The sequence below is a fragment of the Haliaeetus leucocephalus genome, unplaced genomic scaffold (genome assembly GCF_000737465.1).
Source record: "Haliaeetus leucocephalus isolate CR32 unplaced genomic scaffold, Haliaeetus_leucocephalus-4.0 Scaffold526, whole genome shotgun sequence".
NCBI lineage: Eukaryota > Metazoa > Chordata > Aves > Accipitriformes > Accipitridae > Haliaeetus > Haliaeetus leucocephalus.
This window is the reverse complement of record NW_010972962.1, coordinates 6,374,307-6,396,244: the sequence shown is the minus strand read 5'-3', so window position 1 is coordinate 6,396,244 and position 21,938 is coordinate 6,374,307. Positions and strand designations below refer to the sequence as shown.

At 36.0% G+C, this 21,938-nt stretch overlaps 1 protein-coding gene across 1 annotated transcript in view; it reads left to right on the top strand.

The window, feature by feature from the left end:
- SRBD1 (S1 RNA binding domain 1) overlaps positions 1 to 21,938 on the top strand; it is a 133,877-nt gene that overhangs the window by 92,049 nt on the left and 19,890 nt on the right. The window contains exon 19 of the mRNA XM_010576496.1: positions 20,282 to 20,388. Coding sequence (XP_010574798.1) covers positions 20,282 to 20,388 — 107 coding nt within the window. The remainder of the gene's footprint in view (positions 1 to 20,281; positions 20,389 to 21,938) is intronic.

The window sequence follows — 21,938 nt, the reverse complement described above, 5'->3', positions numbered from 1 at the left end:
TTAAAAAAATCTGCAGAAACTATTTCTTCAGGCAAAATTTATATTTTGAGCTCAACTAGTTTTGGATTAGATAATTCAGAGTTGGCACTAATTCTGAAAAAAACATTGAGCTATGAAGTACAATAGGAAAAAGCCCAAGAAGCATGAACAAATGCATACAGTGTCTCCTAATGTAAGTGCCTGGCTCTTTGGAGGCCACCAAGAAGTCTACAGTGATTGACATGCATTCTGGCAAAACTCCACCCCCCAACCCCCCCACTGTAACAGTGTTGAAGTCAGTCAAAGTGTATAGACAAAGCTGAGTGAATACCAGTTTCCCCAGTACAGGGGCTATTTTTTCAGGAAGTCTAACTCAAACCAGATGTTTTGCTTAGACCTAGAGTTTGTTGCTGCCAAGCATCTCATCAGAGGTCAGAGTTCTGGGCTCAGGGCCCTGCTAGAATTCTTTCACAAATTGCTATTCGGTGAGGTTTTAATCCTAATGGAAAGAATAATGTGCTTGTAAAATCTGCAGTTATTACAAACACAGTATACATATTGTGGACTTCAAATGACTACATATTTCATTCCCATAAACAGGGAATGCAGATGAATGCAGTGTGTGATAGTTTTAGACGTTCAAACTTAAACTAAGTATATAGTTTATACTACTGTTAACCATTTGCATTCTTAACACTCCTGTAAAATGAATAGTAATCTTGACTAACAATTGGCAGCTCGAAACAAAACAAAATGAAAGAACCTCCAGCACGTTTTGACTTGTAAGCTATTTCCTGAAGTAAATAGGAAACCTTGTGCTTTTTGAGAATGTTCAAAAAAACACTCTGCTTGCTAAGGCACCAGGTTTGGCACAGTTTGGGGTTTTTTTCCTCCTTTCCTTTTTTTCTGTCTCAGTTTTTAAATAGCTTGGTAGCAGCATTTTATGGTCAAGTTAATCTTACTTCAAGTTATTTCTTCATACAGCTAATTATTCATCCCCAAAACCTCAGAGTAGGCTGTATATACTCCAGCTTATTGAAAAACAAATCCTGGTGATACAAAGTGGTAAGAACCAGAACTAGTGATGAAAAATCTCACTATATTTTTGTCATCTTCTTGGGAACATTTTTTATAAACTTCTGCTGTGATTCTACTGAAGTGAAGTTTGAGTATAAGAAAAAAAAATCTCAGGTAACTTTGCTAGGGTGCTGCAGCCTGCAGCTGGAGAAATGCAGCTTGATATAGTATGAAGATTGAGATTCTGTATATCAGAAATTAATGTATGCTATAGAAAACAGTGCTACAGTGTGAAATTGGATGTTGTAACTGATATCTCAGTACAGTGAGGCTATAGGCATGAGCTGTTTGAGTTTTATGTTGTGTAGCATCTTAGTTTTCAGTGAACACTGCTGAAAAATCGTATCTGTTGTTTTTCAACTTTGAAAAACTCTTCAAACTTCTAAGTCTTAAATGTGTTCAGTTATATTTAATATAATGTGCTGCTTCATCTCATTTTAATTTGTGAATTTTATGTAACTCGTAAATGTGCTTCCACTTTGGTGAAAAGTGTAACTTAAGAAAAAGGTCGTGTCACTCAAAAGAGTTAATGTTATCCTGTTCGCGTGATGATCATAGTCAGTGATAGTCACGCTGGGAAGGAGGTAAATATGTATAAGGCGGTATGTCTACATTAATACTCTAAACTTATAGACATGCTGAAGTGTTGATCTACTGTGCAGTTTACTCTTTGTTTTTATTACTTGTTTATAATAAAAAAAATCTGCATGATGAGTGTTGATGCTACAGTACAGGTGTTACCTTTCTGGGAAATGGAAAAAAAAAAAATCTTTAAATTTCAGTATAATTCTTCAGTAAGCTTTCCTGTTGGCTAAATTCGTTTCACGGCATTGAATGTAGAGATTTGTGAAATAAATCGCTGCTACATCAGTCTGGTTGTTGAATAAGAAATTGATGAAGCTGGTATTTGGACCGCAAACTCATTGTCAGAGACAGTATGCGTTTTTAAGAGAAGAGAAAAAATAGCTTTGTTCCTGCTATATCCTTTAGGAAGGAGAACGTGGCCAAAGTGATATTGGTAAGCCTCTTTTCCGTTATAGTGTACACTTGTATAAATAATATTTTCCCCTTGGTTTATTGACTAAACGTGCCTTACATTTGGATGTACGGAACTGCATTAGAAAACTTGAGTTCTTTCAGTGGGTAGATTATAAATTTTAACTTTGTTCTGTTAGAATCTGTTTTGATTAACTTGAGACTATTTCTTTTGTTTAATAAACACCTAAAACCCCATAAAGTCATACTACTTTTATTGCAAGTCAGATGATCATGGTGCAAACTGCTGCCTCAAGGTAAGAAAGCAAACATTAAATAAGGGATGAAATTAATACATACGACCTAATCATTCAGATGCAATAAGAAAAAGTGGACACAAACTGAAATCTTATAAGAAATGCTTTTTCATATTAATGAGTTTCCATTTGCCAATAATTCTGTCATTTGTAACCTGAATCATTCATCACCCCTGCAAATGGTTCTTTCAAGATGTTATTTGCAATTTTGTCTTGTATTTTTGTCCTTGATGTTGTGAAAATGACCGTCTACTGTTACAGGAATGAAAAAGAGATCTCATTCAAACATCTTTTGTGTTTCCACTTTCAGTGAAAAATGTTTTTCAAACCTGCAGCTGGTTATTTCTCCAGGAGTTCCCACTTATATTCAGGTTTGATTGACATTTTGAAATGGCAGCTTTTCATGAAAAGCTGTTAACTTGTAGAATTTGGTTATGGTACTAAGACAGACTGACTTTGTTCTGCTGTTGGGGCCTGTCCAACCTAAACACAACCCTGCATCTGAATTTAATAGTGCTACTCAGCACAGGGAGCGCATGCTTTGTGCTTTTTGCCTTTTTTTTTTCTTTTTTTTTTTTTTTGCACTGGTGCTTCTGATGTGTTTTTGAACCTGACCTGATAGGTACTCATCCTGATATCTTTTCTGTCAGTAATTGAGTTAACTGGGATTCTCCTTCTTTCTCCCTCTCCTGAGCTAGCAGGTTGTGCTAGGTTGCACTTCCATAATTTGAGTGATGGAATATATTTTCATTTTACATGATGAAAATAAGTGGAAAATGTTTTTTAATGACTGTACAGTTATTACAGTGTCTGTCTTAAGATAAAAGTGACTTTCTGCAACCTTTACTACTATTTATTTTTGAAGTTTTTGGTGTGAGGGCAAGCTTGTGGTATTAACAAATCTTCTGAACAATGATTACTGATTTAATTTATAGTCAAAAACTGAGAATGCAGTGCATAATGTAGTTATTCTGCCCTCATCTTCACAAAGTTGGTCTTTAATATTATGCCAGAATGTTGAAAATGGGAAAGGGAGACATTAGGCAAAATCAGTTACCCTCTGTGTTTCTTGCCAGGCTTCTAAATAAGGATATAAAAGTACCCATATACATTAGCTGAGAGGAAGAGGAGTATTTTTAACTTTGAAACAGATTACTGTTTACATAAGGGAACTGAAAAAAGTAGAGCTCCAAGCATCCCGGCATCCATCACTGATGTCTACTGTTGTTTTACTGGAGTGTAAAAAGTAAAACACAGGAAACATTTGGGGTTTTCCACAGGTTAACTGTACAGTCCTGTAAGAGTAAATTTGTATAATTTCTATGAGGGAGCATTTTAATCTTGTTTTATAGGAGGTGAGTAACAGTGTCACTGATTGCAAGTGATTGTACATTGTTGAGCTGCGGATTGATTAAAAAATTCTTTTCTGCATATCATAGTTAGAATTTCTGATCAACTATTCTCTTAGCTGGCTAATTACTTTTATAAAAAGCTTCTCTGTAGATTTTTACCTACCCATAGTGATATACAAATTAATATACTCGTCCAACCTCAAGCTGCTGTAGTTTGTTTAGGATACTGAGATGGTAATATAAAATATGTCCTGTTCATGCTGTCTCTGCAAATGTCTCCTGTCATTTGCAATATGGCACTGATACAGCCACATTTTGGTGAATATTAAAAACCATGTCTGTTCTTACTGTGAAATATGATTTGCTTGATCCTTTTCTTTAAAATGATCTAGACTGAGTGAAAGTGAATGTTTTCTCAGATGCCCGTTCTTTAGTTTCTGAATTTTAAAATGAATTTTTGAATACCAGTCAGAAGATAAATTTTATGCTGATGAACCAGTTTACAGTTCTGTCCCTTAATTTTGAATGAATGCTTGCGAGCTTCATGTGACCTTCCAAAGTAAATGCAAAAGCGTCTTAGTTGCCATCCAGACGTTATTGTTAAAAACTAATACATGCCACTGCTATTCCTCCAAGCAAAGACAGGATACGTGGGTACAAGCTGTCAGTATACCCTTAAGGTCACTGTGAAATACTAGACCAATTGAATTAAATGGCAAACTGCCCACTGACTTTAAATGGAGCCAGGATTTTGCCCTTTAACTCTATCAAGCCCTAAAGGCAAGCAGATTTCATTCTTAAACAGACCAAACATGGCAGTGTTTCAAAGGAAAGTTGAGCTGTTGTGAAGTTTGACCCAAACTGTGCAAAATGAAGAGAGCAGCATAGGGACCTTGAACTGCACTTGGAAGTACAAGTGGTACAGGTAAATGGCTACTGTCCTGTTGGATGAAGTGGAAGGTGGTTACCATTTTGAAATGCTGTCTTCCATGTCTTCCTTTCTACAGGGAAACATTCTTTTCATGTGTTCTTGATTGCAAATGAACATTCTTTGTTTAAAAATGGGTAGGAGAATGCAGAAAGTGGGAAAGACTAATCAATGTGCTGCTGCTTCATACTGTTCCTGTACAGAGTCAAACAGGTTGGATTTTTCTTATGACTCTCCCAGCAATAGGACTAAACATTTAAAATTGAGGCTTTTTTTTTAATTACATATTTAATGGTAACTTTTTCTGGTATTCCTTCTTTAGTGTTCTGAGTAAATTTTCAACAATGTGTATGGTCATTTCATATGGTGTCCTTTCTTTAAAGGAGGACCTGTTAAGACAGAATGTTTATCAATAAATTAAGGACTGAAATATTAGAATGATTTGCTCTCACAGAAATCTTGGATTGCAAGATAAAACTTTAAAGAATAATATTCATTTCAACCAGATAAGCATACATTTAGAGTCTTCAAACTCTTTTTTTTTTTTACAAGAGCAGGTGTAATACTTATTTGCAATGATGTAAGTACTGTATATCATTATTACAGAGAAAAATGGAATTTCTTTGGTGAGCCTGGACTTTTTCTGCCACACTTATCTGGGCAGAAGAATTAAGCATCCTTATAACATTTTTCTTCTCTCTAATTCGCTATTTTAAGTTATCGTGCTTTATTTCAATTTGGCTTCCTCAACTTTCATAGAAATGCTGCTGTGAATCAAGATTCTCGTACCTGTTTGCTTCCTTAAGTAGCATAAATTTAGACATCACGAAACCTCAAACTAGGTGGGTTGATAATCTGCACATTCTTTGTAAGTATTAAAATCCTCCCTGTCTGTTTGGATATTCCCCCCCCCCCGCCCCGCCCCTTTATTCCTGCTGTGTAGTCATCCTTCATTTTATTTTAATTTGGCTGATGGATGCAACTATATATTAATGAACTGGAGGGGGGAAGTTAAGGAAGTTTTATTTCAATTATGTCCTCCTAAATTTCTGTCTCTTCAGTGGAAGAGGTTTATTTCAGTGACAGGTCCCATTTATTCCTAAATTATAGCAAAACACTACTTTTAATCTTAATTAAGGCTGTTCTAAAGCAGCATTCCTGAACATGCTCTCAGTCTTGTCTTCTCAGAAAGTGTAAGTTGGCAGCATTGCCTGCTGCCTTCTGTCTCTGCAACTGCTTTTCTCTATGGTGGTGTAGTAAAGCCATGTTGATGAATGTTATGCATATATGTTATGATGAATGAATATGTTAGGGATCTCTCAGGTAAATCTGGTTTTGCCATAGCTGTTCCATACTTACCTGAGGGCCATTGTTAGAAGTACTTTACTCTGAGTAGCACTGTTACAGAAACCAGGTGTTTTGCTGAAAAACCTTTTACGTGTGGGTAGAAAGGGTAATGGTACAGATTTTGGCCTGAAGTGTGTGCCAAATAGTATGTCCATGCTCTTTATTTTCATAGCATTCCTTCCCTCTGTGTACACATTAGACTGTCTTTCTGTTTTTATCACATCCTGCGATCTGATCCTATGTTGCTATTACTAGGTACCATATAATTTCCCCACTCTATTTAGTAAGCTACTATGCTTCTACCATAATCTCTTCTGAAAAACCAGGGTCCCAAGTAAATGGCATATCTTAATATGTTGGGGGGGTTGGTTTTTCAGGGTTGTGGGAAGAAGCTAAGGCTTCTATCTCTTTGAGTTTCTGCATCCTGGATTTTAGAGATACCTTTCAGAATGGCTTTTTTGCTGTGGGTGGGTTTTTTGCCTTTTTTTCTTCCAGTCATAAAATGTGAGGTACATAACTAAAACAAATAGAAAATAGACTACTATATAAATGACTTAAAGATATGACTACTTTATGAAACCTTTGAATCAGTGAGATTGAATCAATGAGAGTGAATTCTGGGCAAGTGCCAACAGTCTTCTGAAAATGCCAGTGGTTTTGCATTCCTGGTATCTGAAGAGACAGCAAGCTGGAACTGGACTATTAGAACACTCTTGTATGTAACAAAGGAATTTTGTTGCTAAAATTCCGGGCTGTTGTGTAATAATGTAATTTTTGCATAGCAATCTGTTTGCAGAATTTGTGGTGCTTCTGCATTAGTAGCTGTTGGAAATGTTTTAGTGCTGCAACTCTCCAGGAGAACTCTTTCAGTGGCTAAGACTTGCAGACAGAATTTCAGACTGAGAAAATGCATATTTTAGTGCAATGAGGTGCAGCTTGTGTAGATGGGAAGAGAAAGAGGAAGAAGTTAACCTGTCCTGAAAACTCTGAATCATGAGGTATCCATTTCTTTTCTGAGGCATTAGAATCAAATGATGGAGAAGACTCAAAGTACTTAAAGAAGATATCTGTGCATAAGCCATTATGAAGAACATTATCAATTGTAGCTTCTTGTTTGTTCCATGTATAGATTTCAAAATGGCTGATGTGGCTAGGAGTATTTTGTCTTCCTTTGAGAAACATTTTCAAGAGGAACTAATTATTTCTTTCATGTGATGTGACAAAATGTAGAGTCTATGTGCAACACTCTTCTTGTTTTCGTAACTATCCATATTTCAATATACTTTGGACCAGGTTTCCATACCTCATACCTACAGGTTGTCGGTATGCATATAACTTGAACCATTTGGATGTTGGTTTCCAGTTCTCTTTTAGAAGCATACATGCAATAATAGAAATCTGTTCCTCATAAATCCCATCTAACTTAAAAAAAACAAAAACAAAAAAAGCCAACAAAAGATCAAACCGAAGTACAGGTCATTTTTAATTTTTCCACATACCTGTTTTACAAAGTCGGTATCTTACAAATATACTTACCTGAAACAATTTTGGAGCCATTCATACTATTTGGTTGTGCATGTAAGGTAGTCTCGTTGATGTTGCTAGCAGTTAAGTAGCAGCAGGAGAACTTGGGATCAGTTTTTGGAGACATTTTTTTCCCACTGCTAGGATTTGACTACATCTGTGGTATTAAACAGTTTTGTTTTTCCAACTTCTTGTCCAGACCTTAAATCTGTTCGTCTGAGGGCACAGCCTAGTTGCATCTAAATCTTGATTCCTACTTGAAAATAACTTATGAAAGAGAGCAGCTTAATTTTATCACTAAACTGGGCATATGAGCACTTCCTCTGGAACAGGATATAATGGATTCAATTACAGCACTTTTTGTACTCCAGCTGTGATAACTAAGACTATTGTTTAATGAGAAGTGGTTATTAGTTTCTAAAGTGAAGGGTATTTAGAGCTATATTTTAATTGTTTTCCATTGATGCATAGGACAACTCAAAACAAAGATATGAAAACATTTGTAAGCTGACTCTGGACCATGCAATCAAGAGAACATAGCGATCAGTGCCTGAACATCATAAAATATCAGAGAAGCAAAATGTGTGCTGTTTGCTTCTGGGTAATGATGCTCAGGTTGCAGACAGGAAATGAAGAATTGTGGTCCTTTTTTTTTCATTTACTTCTTCTTTGGTTTAAGAGAAATTACTAAGTTCTTGTGGTTTTGATTTGTCATCTGTAAAACTGGAACTGTTTTCTGATACCTATATCTCAGTAGCGTGAAGTTTAAAGGTTCTGCAATGTTTGTGCATGTGTGGCAGGGGAGATTATTGCTATTCTAATTTCACAATATCCTAGCAAAACCAGAACTGTTACTGTAAGAAAATATCTCCCAGAAGTTCTGTCACCTACAGGTCAAAGTAGTCTGAGTAAGTACACCAAAACCAACAGCCACCACTTTGTAGCTCTGCACTACTGCTATTTTCTGCCACTGAAAGTTTGGAAGAAGTTAAGAGTATTGTTAATGTTTTATGAAGGGACTTCAGAGTTTTTGAGAATGCACTACTCTAATGTGCAGATTTCCTAGACTCTTAGGAGCAGGATCTAGGGAATCAAAAAGTGGTAGCTAGAGACTGATTCGGTGACTAGTTTGCTCTCCATTGCAGGATGAGTAGCTGGAAAAATACTGTGTGTATACAGCAGCTATTTGGTATGTCGTTTCAGGTCATCTAATACCCCAAAAAACAAATCTAAACCTGTTTAAAAGGTTGTGTTCAATTACTGGTAACGTAAAAAAAAATAAAAATAATTTAATTACTTTGGATTTTACTTTTCATCCTCAAAGCCTTCAACTCTGTTTACAAGTCCTCGACTGAAATGATCTCGTGTCCTAAAGAAGACTGAATGGGAGTCAATTCAGCTTTTTCGTCACTAATGACCGTGAGGCACAAATCATATAACTTCGTGTAACTACATCCTATGTCCTTTGTGATGGGCAAAGTCATATACATGTTACTTTAGGTTAGAAGCATATTCTAATGATGTCTACTCCTAATTGTATTTATACTGTCAAACAGTCAAATTTCTCTGTCTTTCTGTATTCAGATGGCTAACAGAAACAAAAATAGAACTCGAATGGAGACAGAAGCCTGTTGAGCAGATCACCTCATATGAATTTCTTTTGTGCATGTAGAATTATTCATATTTGTGAATGTTTAGAAAGGAATACTGAAACACTAAATTCATGATTCAGCTAAAACCTCTCAATATTTACCTCTGTTTTAAAACAGAAAATGATATTGTTGAATGTGGATTTTAAACCTGTATCAGAACTGTCTGTGTTCCAAGTGTGGCATATGAACTTGAGAGGTTTGCTATGGTAGAAAACTAGCAAGCTGAGATTTGTTAAGCTTCCACATCATCTCTGAACTCTGATTTCTTTCTGTTGTAACATGATGTTAACCCCCTTTCAGAATTGCAGCTAGCCCTGATCTGCTGGAAGCATTATATCCTTACTGGTCTGAGTCAGAAAGCAAGAGTCTTCTGCCTGGCACTGAAATGTACCTGAAGGCAGAGCAGTCTGACTATTGCAATTAAAACACCCTTGTATAACTTTTTTTTAACCTGCACATCAAATGCTTTTTCTTTAAAAAAACAAAATTATTCTTAGAATGTGGGCTGACTAGGGTTTGTTTTGTTGTGTTTTAAATAAGATAAGCTAACTATTTTAAGAGGAAATTGTTCTGGCTTTGTGATGGAAGAGCATTCCAGGCAGCACAGAACCACCAATGCTATTACTTTTTAGGCTGTTTTCCTCTTCACATTCTTGACTGCCTATTAAAAGTAAAAAATAGAGTGGTTTTCTGAAACTTTTCCTCTAATGGATCTCTATATTTTGTCTTCCTTGAACTTTTATTAGTTTTTACAGTCATATGAAAAGCTAATTATTATTCTAAGTCTACTGAACTATCTACCATAGTTAGTGAAAAGTTCTAATCTCCTACTAGATTCTCTTTTTAATTAAGATGAGTATATGCTCAATATTGAAATGACTTATCAGTAAACTTTGATAGGTCTTTGCTCCATTGATTAAACTTAGAACTGTGTATTTGTGGGATTGCCTTTGGATTCAGGAATTACCTTTGAACCTCAGGTGGTACATAGTGAATCTTTGTGTGGCCGAGACCTGCATCCTCATTTATGTCTCACTCAGATGAGTTTGCAGGCTTGGAGTGGCATTGACTTGCCAGGCATAGCTGTCTTGCTTATCTTGCCATTATTTGGATTACCTCTGCTCCTTGCATCTGCCTAGCCAGCCATGTGCTGTAGACCTCACTACAAGACTTGCACTTGAGCTTTCTTGCCAAGCTTTGTGTGTTGCAGAAGATGAAGCTTGGCCGTAAAAGCTCTAAGGTATCTCAGTTGTCTAATTTCTGATCAGAGCAATTTCTGCCTTGTGTGAGAAAAAGTCCAAAGCTTGATACCTTAATCTAGGTTATTTAGAACAACAAGTGTCTTTTGGTGTTCTTAAAATACAAATTCTATACAGAAAGGAACATCCAATAATAAATATTTTTTTCCCCATATTTAAAAATTCTGGATTCTTGTAGTAATAATTTGCCAAAGCAGACACACATTGAATAAGCCCATCTAATCATTTGATTGATCCATCTGGTACTTCATCTCTTAACTCCCAGTCCTGCAAAGCACAGATAAAACCTCTGTTGAACTTCTGTCCTTAATTAATATAGTGGGACATAAGCCAGTGATTTCAATGGAGCAGGCCTTGATTCTGTATTGCTCTTCACCTTGTAAAGTAAGGGTATACTTCTGCAAATGGTGGGAGGCAGACATAAGTGCTGCAAAATCAGAGGTGGTTTTAATTCCCTTCTTGCTCAATGATATACCAGCTTGCAGCTGTAAATGTTTGTACAAATAGAGAACTCTATTCCCCCTACCTTACAAACTTTAGGAAAACCACACCTGAGGCAGTACAGTTGCTTTTTGGACTAAATGCTTTTATAATTAGAATCCATTAAGATATCTGGTTTTAAAATGGTAGGTTTTAGGAGTTTCTAAATGATTAAATCTTAAATTCTCAAATACTTAATTTCTTTTTTTTTTCTTTATGATTTCTCAAGCTTGCCTAAAACTTGGTTTGGTTAAGCTTTAGATCTTTTATAAAAAAAGATTTTGCAAGGGAAATAGAGGTCAATCTTTAAAATGAATGATGCCATAATCTGCGATCAGATTACACATTTGCAATGAATTTATTCATATATGCAATAGTTAAAAGCTCTAACTTTGTAAGTAACTTGTAAACTTTATAAGTCAGTAATAGTAATGCAATGATTATTTACAAATCTTCCACTAGAGAATAACTAATAAAACTTTGTTCCAAGCAATTTTTATTAATTTGTTGCACTACAAAATTTTATATTATTTTATACATTTACAAATAAATTAAACACTATATTTTTTAATGTTTTAAAGAAGCCCTTTGAAGGAATTTCAAGACCTTGAATAAAAGTAAGGGTTATGTTATGAGGCCACAAATCATGGCGTCTGTCAGGGATACTGAGAAAATAAGTGTTCTTTCATTTGTGCTTTTCCATCCTACCTGCTGAGATCTTGTTTGTTTAAAAAAAAAAAATGTCTGTTGCAAGAGTACTCAGTTGCTGTTTCCATGTACAGGGTAGTACATGCACTATTCTTGTTTATGCTATTATACCAGTTCATTTTGATTTCTCACTTTTTATATTATGCTTATCATTTTAGTAGTAATGATTACATACTGTCAGTAGTGATGGTGGTTCTGAAATGTTGCTTGGTTTTGAGAAAGAGAAATGTTGATGTTCTTTTTCACTTCTAAAAATCGTCATTGATAATTTAATTTTTTAGTGCTGACAAGTTAGTACAGCTAATTCACTATTCAGTCCTGTCAACTTTTCAATCTCTAGTGTGCAAACACTTTGCTTGTGCTATGTATGTAGTAGGAAGAGTACTAAATATACATTTTAATGCACATTTTGTTAAGCTTAGCACAGAGCAGATTTTTCAAAAAGGCACAAACTTACTACATCATAGAGATTTTTTTTACCAATTAATTATTTATGCTTTTGCTTTAAATGTAACTTGCTGTTATGTATAATGGGTGGTGCTGATATTGGTTTCAGTTATCAAAGATGTCAATGACACAATGGCTCCTTACGTACTCTGCCTGTCAAATCCATAAATGCTGGCACTGAACAAACTTCTGTTTTCTCACGTGTTTCCTGGTTTTCTGTCAGCTTTCCATGTCAGTCTTCCATGGGTCATTCAATAAACGCTACCCTGGGTGACTTTTTTGAGTTGCCACATGTCAGTCAAACTGAAGTACATGCTTTTTAGTAAGCAGAGATAATAAGCTTGCTTTATTTGAGTTTGGCTGTGTCTTCTGCAGGACAGTGCCTTGCATTTTGTTTCATTCCTAGCTTATTTTTGCTTTCAGCTATGCAGTGGAAGAGGTTGGGGGTGCGGCGGGGGAGTGCCTGATGAAAGCAAAGGAGGAGCCAAATAGAGAGGGAGAGAACTGAACAGCAGGATTTGAAAATGTTCTTTAAGCATATTCAATTTGAACTGATCCACTTAAAAAAAAAAAGGGGGGGGGGAATAGGGCACTGAGGGAAGTCAAATTACCTAAAAGCTTTTTCCAGCAAGCGTTTCAGGAGCTGCTGTCACATTAAATAAAAAAATTTTTTTTCTTCTTAATTGTATCATGACTAATTCTGTTGGTGTAAAGATTAAAAAACTGCTGAATGTCATTTTTTGGCATATACTTTTTTTCTAATGAGGGAATGGATATGTCATTGTATTAAATATATTCTCAGTGCATTGCTGATGTGAGTCACTTGGTGTAGCAGTTGCTCAGTGTGTTTGTATACTAACTTTGAGAGAGCCAGTGAGTGCGAGAAGTTGCTGTAATAAAAGATGTATCAACTGTACAAATCTTTCCTTTCTAGAAAATACCCTTAAATGAATTTGCATTTTTGTTGGAGGTTTTAATAATATTGCAAGTACCACATTCCTCATTAGAGATGAGTGAGAGGAACCCCAGCTTGTCTTCGGTGGAGCTGGAAGAAGCATGTGTATTTATATAGACTTTTACCAAGCTCCTCACATATCCTGGGGGCTCCCCTTGCTCTGAGTTGGAACTATATACACAGGAGCTGCCATTCCTCACCTGTCTGCTGTGGGGGGGATGGATGGTCACTGACTTCAGACTAAACAGAATTCCCAGAATTCCAGACTCACCTGGACTTCATGACTTCTGTCTTGTCCCTCTAGAAATGTACTATTCCTTCTACCTCTATCAATGTAAACTTTTTTCGTCTTATCCTTCAGCACTTTTCAGGAAAATCCTCAACTGAATTTGTTACTTTCAGCCATGTGATGTATGAAACTCTACTCCTGATGGTCCTTGCTTTATCTTTCTGTAGTATTGCAGGATATTGCCTATATTTGTAGAGCTTTAACAGCCCCAAAATACAGTTTTGTACTGAAATTGAAATGTAGGCTTTCCACCTAGCAGTTTGGGTGATTGCCTTTGCTACTTATTGGAAAAAGCAAGTGTCCCACTGAAATCTCCAGGAGTTAGATGGTTGATTATAATTGCAATTCCAATTGCTGCCCCTTAGTCACGTAACAATATGCATTGGAGAAAACTGGTACCTGCTCTGGAAAGAGGAACATGGTTTTGGATATATGTCATTTGATGCTAGCTTGCTTGTGTCAAAAAAGTTAGCTTTAGAAATCAGACATATTAACAATGGGACTGAATTTGTGTAACAAGCTTAGCAGTATTACTGCTTCTGTTAGCCCACAAGCACAAGTAACTGTAAGATGAATTCCAGGAACTTGCAAGTAACTTGAAGCATTTACTTGCTAAACAGTGCATTTTTGTTTTCTTTTTTTAATGTCAGAGCTGACAGACTTTGTTTTTGTTTTATCATTTTCTTTGAAAATATAAATCCATATCTCTCTCTTGAGATATTTCAGCAATAGTAATATGCTGTTAAAATAAACAGAATTTAGATTTTTGAAAACAAGAAATGAGAGTTAAGTACATAGGATAACAATATATCTTATAACAATATAACATTTGGAGAAACCTCAAACAATCTTCAAAAGAAATTCTTGAAGTTAGGTCCTTTTCTCAAACATCAGAGGGATAAGCTTGTTTTCTTAGAATCTAACTGAAAGGGATTTTCCAGAGGACGCTAGAGATTAAACCCCCCTGCCTGAACTTTCCAATGTTTCCACCTGACATGCAAGGTGCATTTTAATTTTTTTTTCTAATTCTGCACATGAAAGGGTACTTCTCATTAGACTATTTGTGTTACATTAGTCCTGCTGTACTTAAGGGCTTGTCCTGAATGCATTTTGCTTTTGTGGTTTCACAAGCATTTGAAATGCTGTTGATTGTAAGTAGGCCACAGTATGAGTTGGGAATGTTTTTCCCTTTTTTAAATTTTAAAACACATTTCCACGGATTGAATCTCTGTAAAATAATATAGTTTTGAACTTTGCTTAGGATGCGTTGCCCCACCTAATTTCTCATTCAGTAAATGTCATTCAGTTTGCACAGTTAGACCACTTTTAAAAAAGAAAAAAAGTATTTTTTCAGGAAGCATGTTGGCTAGTCTTGCATGCCAATATTAAAATTAATAGATACAGAAGTTAATGGTAGGTACCAACAAAATTATGTTTTATGAGGTGTTAGAAGTGTTTCAGGACTTACATTTACTTCACTGAAAGTTGACTTTTGGATTCAAAGGACAATTGAGGTATAATCAAAAACCAAAATAGATTGTCTGACATGCAGCTCAGTCTTATTTAGGATGACTGTTGATCTTGTTATAATACTGTAATGCTGAGCCTGGGTCAAGAACCTGCAGGTTGCTGCCCAGACTTGAGAACTCTTCCCTGCCCCACTGCTTTGTGACCAGCATTATTAGGTCATGTCTGCACTACGTTTGTAGGCTCTGCAGGGTACGAATAATTCTTGTTCAACTGTGTTGGAAGGTGCCTTTCTTGGCTCTTGGGCATTGTAAAGTAATAACAATGCATGGGCTGATCGTGTCGATGTCTACTAATGTTTGTAAATGTAAAATAATAAGTATTTAAAAATTGCAGTGTGTTGCAGTAGAATTTTTTGTTTAAATTTATCTTTCAGAGACACATGCAATCATACCATATTTTCTGAAATTATGATTTTATAGGGCACCAGGAGTTAGCAATTGCATTATAGTTATGTGTATTATTGTAGTATTTGGGGTGGGAGGGGGGAGGTTAGGTTTCCAAAGGTGAAGAGCTTAAAGTTGTAATTTTACTTCCATGTAAAAGCTGCCGGTTAGGGTTGTCCTAGTCTAGCACTAGTAATCCAGTGTTTAGTGTGTTTGGTCAGGCAAAGTTAGTCAGTGCTGATGACAAATGTATTTTTACAGTGTCTGTACTGCTATACTGCTAGAAATAACTGAGTTGAGAAACTGTTTAAAATACTGCCTGCCTTTTGTGTATATCAACAGGTTTTTGAAACTTGTAAATGGCTTTCAATTACACTTGTAGTAGCACCCTCTCAAGGAACAGAAAGATTTTTAGTAATAGTAATTATTTCCAGTGAGTGTGCGTAGCTCTTGAAACTGAGCAAAACAATGATTCTTGCTCTCTGCTTCATACTACATAAAAAGAAAAGATAGCTGAAGTATTGGGATATAATAATAGGACAAAACTATTACGTGCATAATAGACAGGTGTTCTTAAACACTATTCTTTAGTATTAAACATTCTGTGATGTGTTTAATAAAAGTACATTAAATTAAGTTATATTGCTTTTTTTAAGCATGGCTTTGCAGAATGGTGGTTTTAAAATATGCAATATAATATTCTTTTTCTGGTAATTTTAACCGATTTGCCACAGACTAATTTGAGTGGTAATCATGACCAGAAATCAAAATAGCAGCCCTTGATTTTCTTCCAGGTTCATGAATGTAAGTTGCAGTTGGAATATTTGGGATACTCTTTATAAAAATATTAGAAAAATAGAATGTTTGAATTTCATTTATTGGTCAGCTACAATTATTTACTGTAGCAGTTTCAATTAATCAAGTAATTTAATTTAATGTGTCTTGTTCCCTGGCTCACTTGATATTTCCTTAGGGGGAAAAAAAATACTAAAATACGGTGCCTGATACTTCTAAGGGCAGATTAATTTCTGTAGTCCTTCACACAAAAATCTCAAGCCAACAGATGTCTAAGTGCTTTCTAATGCTCTCTGTGGAGCAGGGTGGCTTTGTCTTCTGGAGAATGATGATAAAAGAAAGTTTGCAGATTTGCACTGGACATCCTGCAGTTTGTGGCAAGTCCCTTATTTCTGCTGGCCTTAGTTTCCATAAACTGGGGGTATCGATCCATTTTATTGCTTGGAGATCATAATACAAAATGAAGTCTTCTGCTCCAGATCTATGATTCCAGCAGTGAGTGTTTTAATGGTAGTCATTTCTGAGTATCCTTTTAATAAAACCTTAGTGATTTATTTGGGTGGTAACTTCAAGATGATGTTTACAATTCACACCAAAGGACATGCTCCTACTTGTTAGGCATAGCTGTCAGGGCACCTTGTGTGCTTGACTGACTAAGCTTCTGGTACAAATGGTTCAACTGTCTGAGGGAGCTAGTTTCTCCTGGTTTTATAAGGGGGAGTTGCTGGGGCAGTTGTATTTGTTCCACAGATAAAGACAGTTAATGAATAAGAGTTATTCTGATTAAAAAGAAAAGACAATGCTTATCAGTTTTAGAAGGGACACCCTCATGCACAGGGGTGTATTCAGAGTTACTGTTAATATGAAAACGTTTTCTTTAGAAGGATTTGCAGGAGATCAGCTGAAGCAACGATCTGCCACGTTAGTGTGTGGAGGGGTTGTTGGAGGCTGTGCAGCATAAAATTCTGCATAAGCACACTTTGAAAGTAGCCTTGCATATGGGACTTGGGCTTCATTTGTGCAGGTTTTATTCTGATGCGCTTAATGCAACAGTTGACAGGGATTTTTGTCTTTACAGACCTGTTGTAGCAAATGAGTAGCATGGAGTACGTGTGCTTCTAGTACTGTCTGAATAATCTGATACCACCCCAGCGCATATAAATAGTACATAGGAGTATATAATATCATCTAACCTGATATTTGAGAAGATGAGTGAAATTGTTGGAAGATTGGCAAATGCACTGCACTTTAAATCTTTCTGAAGTGTAACCTGTTAGAAGTACAAAGTCTTGACAATGGTATTTGGATGATAATATTTTTAATTAACTACTTCTAGAAAGTAAATTCATAACACTTCTCTGTGCTTTGTATCAGTATAAAGAGAGATGTAGAAATTTCTTCATCATAGCAAAAGGAAGCTGTGATGGTCAGTAGCTGCATCTTGGGAGTCAGATTTGCTGTTTGGAAAGGTTTCCTAGCATTTGCAACTTAACGTCATTCACTAGCTGAATGTATCTTACTTCTGTGAGGTAGGTATTGGTAGCTTAGGGGTTGTTTTAGCCATGCTGTCTTATGCTTATCCTCTTCTGTCACATCTGCCCATACACTTTATCTATGCCTTCCCATACGTGCTGTGATGTCCATTGCAAGGGGTATGACTGTTATGTATTGGAGTAATAAAAACCAACTTGTGCATGTCTTATTTTGTTTTTTTAATGGTGTCTGTCAAGCAGCACTAAAGTTAAAAGATGCAAATCATCTTTGAGAGACTTGAGAACTTCTTGTCGTCCTGGCAAAAGAAATAGATAGTTGAATATTACAGTTTTTTCCAAATTGTGTGTATTCTGTCACACAAATTCCACACAAACTATTGCGTCCACAAACTTAAACCTTCAACTAAATGCCAACTTCACATTTGAAACTTAGGACCTGTGAGCACTGGTCTTTATTCCACTAGCAGAGGTATTTCAGGATGCTTAGCTTTTGATTGTGATATATCCTTTCCTTATTCTGGGGGGAGTATAGTTGGCTGAATTGCTATCTACATTCACTTTCAGCAGACTGAAAATAAAGCTTCTGCTGAATCAAGTCTCTTTCAAAAAAACTACCTAAAAAGATTAGGCCAGATTTATGGATTACCTTCTTTGCTATACCCTATGCTATAAGGCGTTGTGGAGGCAATGATGAATATCTCCGTTTTAAATCACGTTAACTGCATGTTATTCCTTTTGAAGAATGATCATCATCTTCAGGAATGTAACTGAAACCTAGGGAAACAGCAGTCTACCCTGCTCTCTGTTACAGACTCTACTTTATATTCTGAATAGTTGTTTTAGACCAAGTTTTTTTAGAGGTGGCTAAGAACTGCTACAGTTAATGGAACTTGTTAATGTAACTTGTGAAACTACATGATAATCAACTTCCAAGTACCTTGAAATCAGTAGCCTTTCCTAAAAGCAGAAGGAAATTTTGACTACTGTGCATTTTTTTTCTCCTTTTGTCTTCCTCATAATGAAAAAGATTGTTAAATTAGTATCTTATTAAATTTTTAATTTGTGGTTCATCATAGAAAATATAGCCTGGTATTTGGCAGCTGTACTCGCCAAAGAAGAGAAAATGTGTTGTTTCTGAACAATTTTATTCTGGTTCTTGTACTGTGTTATATAAATGCATCCTTCCATGAGCGTGCACGTGAGCTGGAAGCCTGTAGCTCTAGTATGTTACCTGGCTGACAGCAGGAGGAGGACGGAATATATACAACATTCTCACCAAGAGAAGCTGCTTCTTCAGTTAGTCAGAAAAATAGAAAGGATGTGTTTATTTGTTTATATGTCTTTATTCAGAAAAGAAGCCATTGTGTTGTAGTAGCAACACATTAGTATGAAGAAACTGACATTTGAGCTGCAAAGCGTGTAAGTAAGCTTTGCGGTTGTGAGGCCAAGACTGTGTGCAAATGCCAGTATTTATGCGTGTACATGGCTTTTTGCATGCAAACTTTATATGGGAGGAGTAATTTTGACAAAATTTGTGCTTCCTGTTTGTAACTAACTTTATTATGTATCGCATCATGAAAATACATCACATTACTGTTACCCGAAATGAGGGGGCTATGAAATACAGTGCCATAAGTTTTACAGTTGTTTTAGTTGTTAACCACTGCTTGATGAATTACCAATATTGGTAGATTGGGATTGATGCAGTTGGCATGTTAAGTTTAACTGTGAAATCTTTAAAAGATCCGATAGCTTAGAAGGTAAAACAAAGTAGTGGATATGAAATGTTTGGTGTCTTGGCATGGATCCAGCTTGATGTCCTAAATGAATGCAGCACAAAACCACAACAGATCAACCCAGATTTACATGAGTGATGTATAAGAGCCCTGAAGCTAAGCCAACATAGTGATTGAATTAGCTCCTGCATTTAGAGAGGCTTCTCCCTCCAGGTCAGACTTCTAAGCACTGATGGGCTTGTGTGGGGAACTAGCAGTTATAGATTGAAGTATGCCTGTGTTGTGGAGGAAAAGAAATCTTAGAGCTTCAGAACTTTTACCATTGACAAGTGTGACTGATTTTCTTGGGGGGGGGGACAACACACTATGAACAATAATGGAGAAACTGGAAGAATTTCCATTAGCGGTGCTTCAGTGAAGGACCTGCCAATCTTCCCAGAAATATCTGTTCAAAATCTGAAACATTTTGATGCTGCAGGGCTGATATGTACCTTATGTATTGCCCACCTCATACAATACCTGGCTTTTTCTTTTAGGAAATAATAACTCTACTGTAGTGTGATGTTCATAAATAGGATGATTTTGCGAACATTTGTATGTGCAGGTGCAAAAGTACAGTATTTGTGATTTTTCTCTAAATACCTTATTTTTAAAATATTGTCTGATTTTTAATAAACTGATATTATAGGTAAATAAATGTCAGATTAAAGACAAGACATAGTGGATGAACAGAAGCATTACTCCTTTTGAGTAATCATTATGAGTTTAATATAGTTTTGTTTTTACATGATGCAGGGAAATAGTTATTAAACAAAAAAATACAGTAATGTGAAGAGTGCCTTATTCTAGGGATTTGTATCATAACAAAGATGTTGCAAAGAAATACTGGAGACCTCTTAAAAATATGTTCTACAATTTATGTTTTTAACTGGTACTCTCATATAAGATATTGATAATTCCAGCAACTATTTTATTAATGTTAATATTGTTTGCAGTTCTTATTTATGAATGCTTCGATATTTCAATAACCCAATATCTCCATTTTTGTTTCTCAGCATGATGTATCACAGACTTTGCTCAAAGCAACTCTGGACAGTGTGGTTGAAGAGTGTGTCAGCTTTGTAGGAGTTGATATTAACATCTGCTCAGAAATACTGTTAAGGTGAGTCAAACATTTTCCTATTCCAGTAATTACATGGCTCTGGATCACAGAGACTCTGTTTAGTCTGCCATCTGACTCAAGCTCAGCTGAAGCAAATGGCTCTTGTGTTAAACTTCCAATTACATGAAAATGACACATTAAGACAGTATTTCACTGGATTATTAGGAGTCAGTTTTTAAGGGTATGCATGATTGTCCAGGGTAAAACTATTCTTTGGAGAAAACCAGGTATTTAAAAATTCTGAGCCAACATTGCAATTTTAGAAAAACTTGATATAATTATTTTGTATTTTTACACTGAGAAAGGGATTTTCAAATGTACTTTCTGTCTCTTAGAAGGTATTTTTATAGATACTAAGTGGAACAGGTTGTAAATGTTAGGCAAGGAAAGGAGAAAAGGAACGATTTAAGGGGAAACTGCTGAAAAATGTATCCCTTCTTACTGATTTTTTTTGTAAGTAATTATACCATAATTACCTGGAAAATGTTCTGAATTATATTTCTCTTAGTTAGAAATTAAAAGCTCATTCTCTCTCTTAAGTGTGTAGAATTCAGAATCATTTAGCTGAACAGCCTCTCAGAAGAGCAAAAGTGTTGCTGTCATCCTCTGTAGCACAAGGGGAAGAAAAAGAATATCCATAATCTTGGTAGTGATAAGTATATTAGGTATCAAAGTTAGGCAAAATGTATTCTTGCTAGCTCTGTCTTTAATTTTTTAACCCCTTATAATCATTCTTGAAAATGTCTTTCCGTATTTTAGAAGAGGCTCTCTTTCTATTCTTGTTTTTCCACTTTCTCGTCCATATTCTTTTTCTGTGTATCCAATCCTTAGCCCAACTCCTGATTTACCCTCAGTTTTACCTTCTGTCAGATTTAGATCAGCTTTTAGTAAGAAAGCAAGCAGTACCTATTGGTAAATGAGGCCCACCAGCTTTCATTCCATGAATAAAAGCCTACCTGAGCAAGTGCAGTGGGTGAGCACTGTCAGCCTTCTGCAGGTTACAGCTATATTGTGCAGTTCAGCAGAGGGCACCAGGCTGAGGTGCCACTGGGTCTCCACAAAACTGTGAACGTGGAGTGATACTGTCCAGTCATGGTTACAGGTGGTAACCGTGTTGGCTAAGTACTTTGGTCTAATTAACCTGGCTTATGATGCGTGTATGCATGTGCTACATCAAGTTCTGGATCTAACTTGATCCTCAGCAGTTCAATTCTGCTCTTCTGTGTAGATGTGGTCTAAGTTTCTCTCAGATGTGTACTGTGTGAAATTGTCACCCTAGCTAGAATATACCATGAACAGGGCTTTCTGCTCATGCGTTCTGATGCATCAAATACAGTTGTTGTCACCTCTTCCACGTGTAATATGTGTCAGTGCTACACTACTTGCATTACTGCTAAGTATCGTACTTGAAAGACTTGAGATCATCAGTGGAAAATTCTGTGAACTCAGTGTCATGTTCCTCTGTCAGTGTAAATAAGCTGGATTTCATAATGTTTCTAAGAAATTTTTGGAGAAAATTCCATTCCTAATGATGAATATTTTGTCTACGG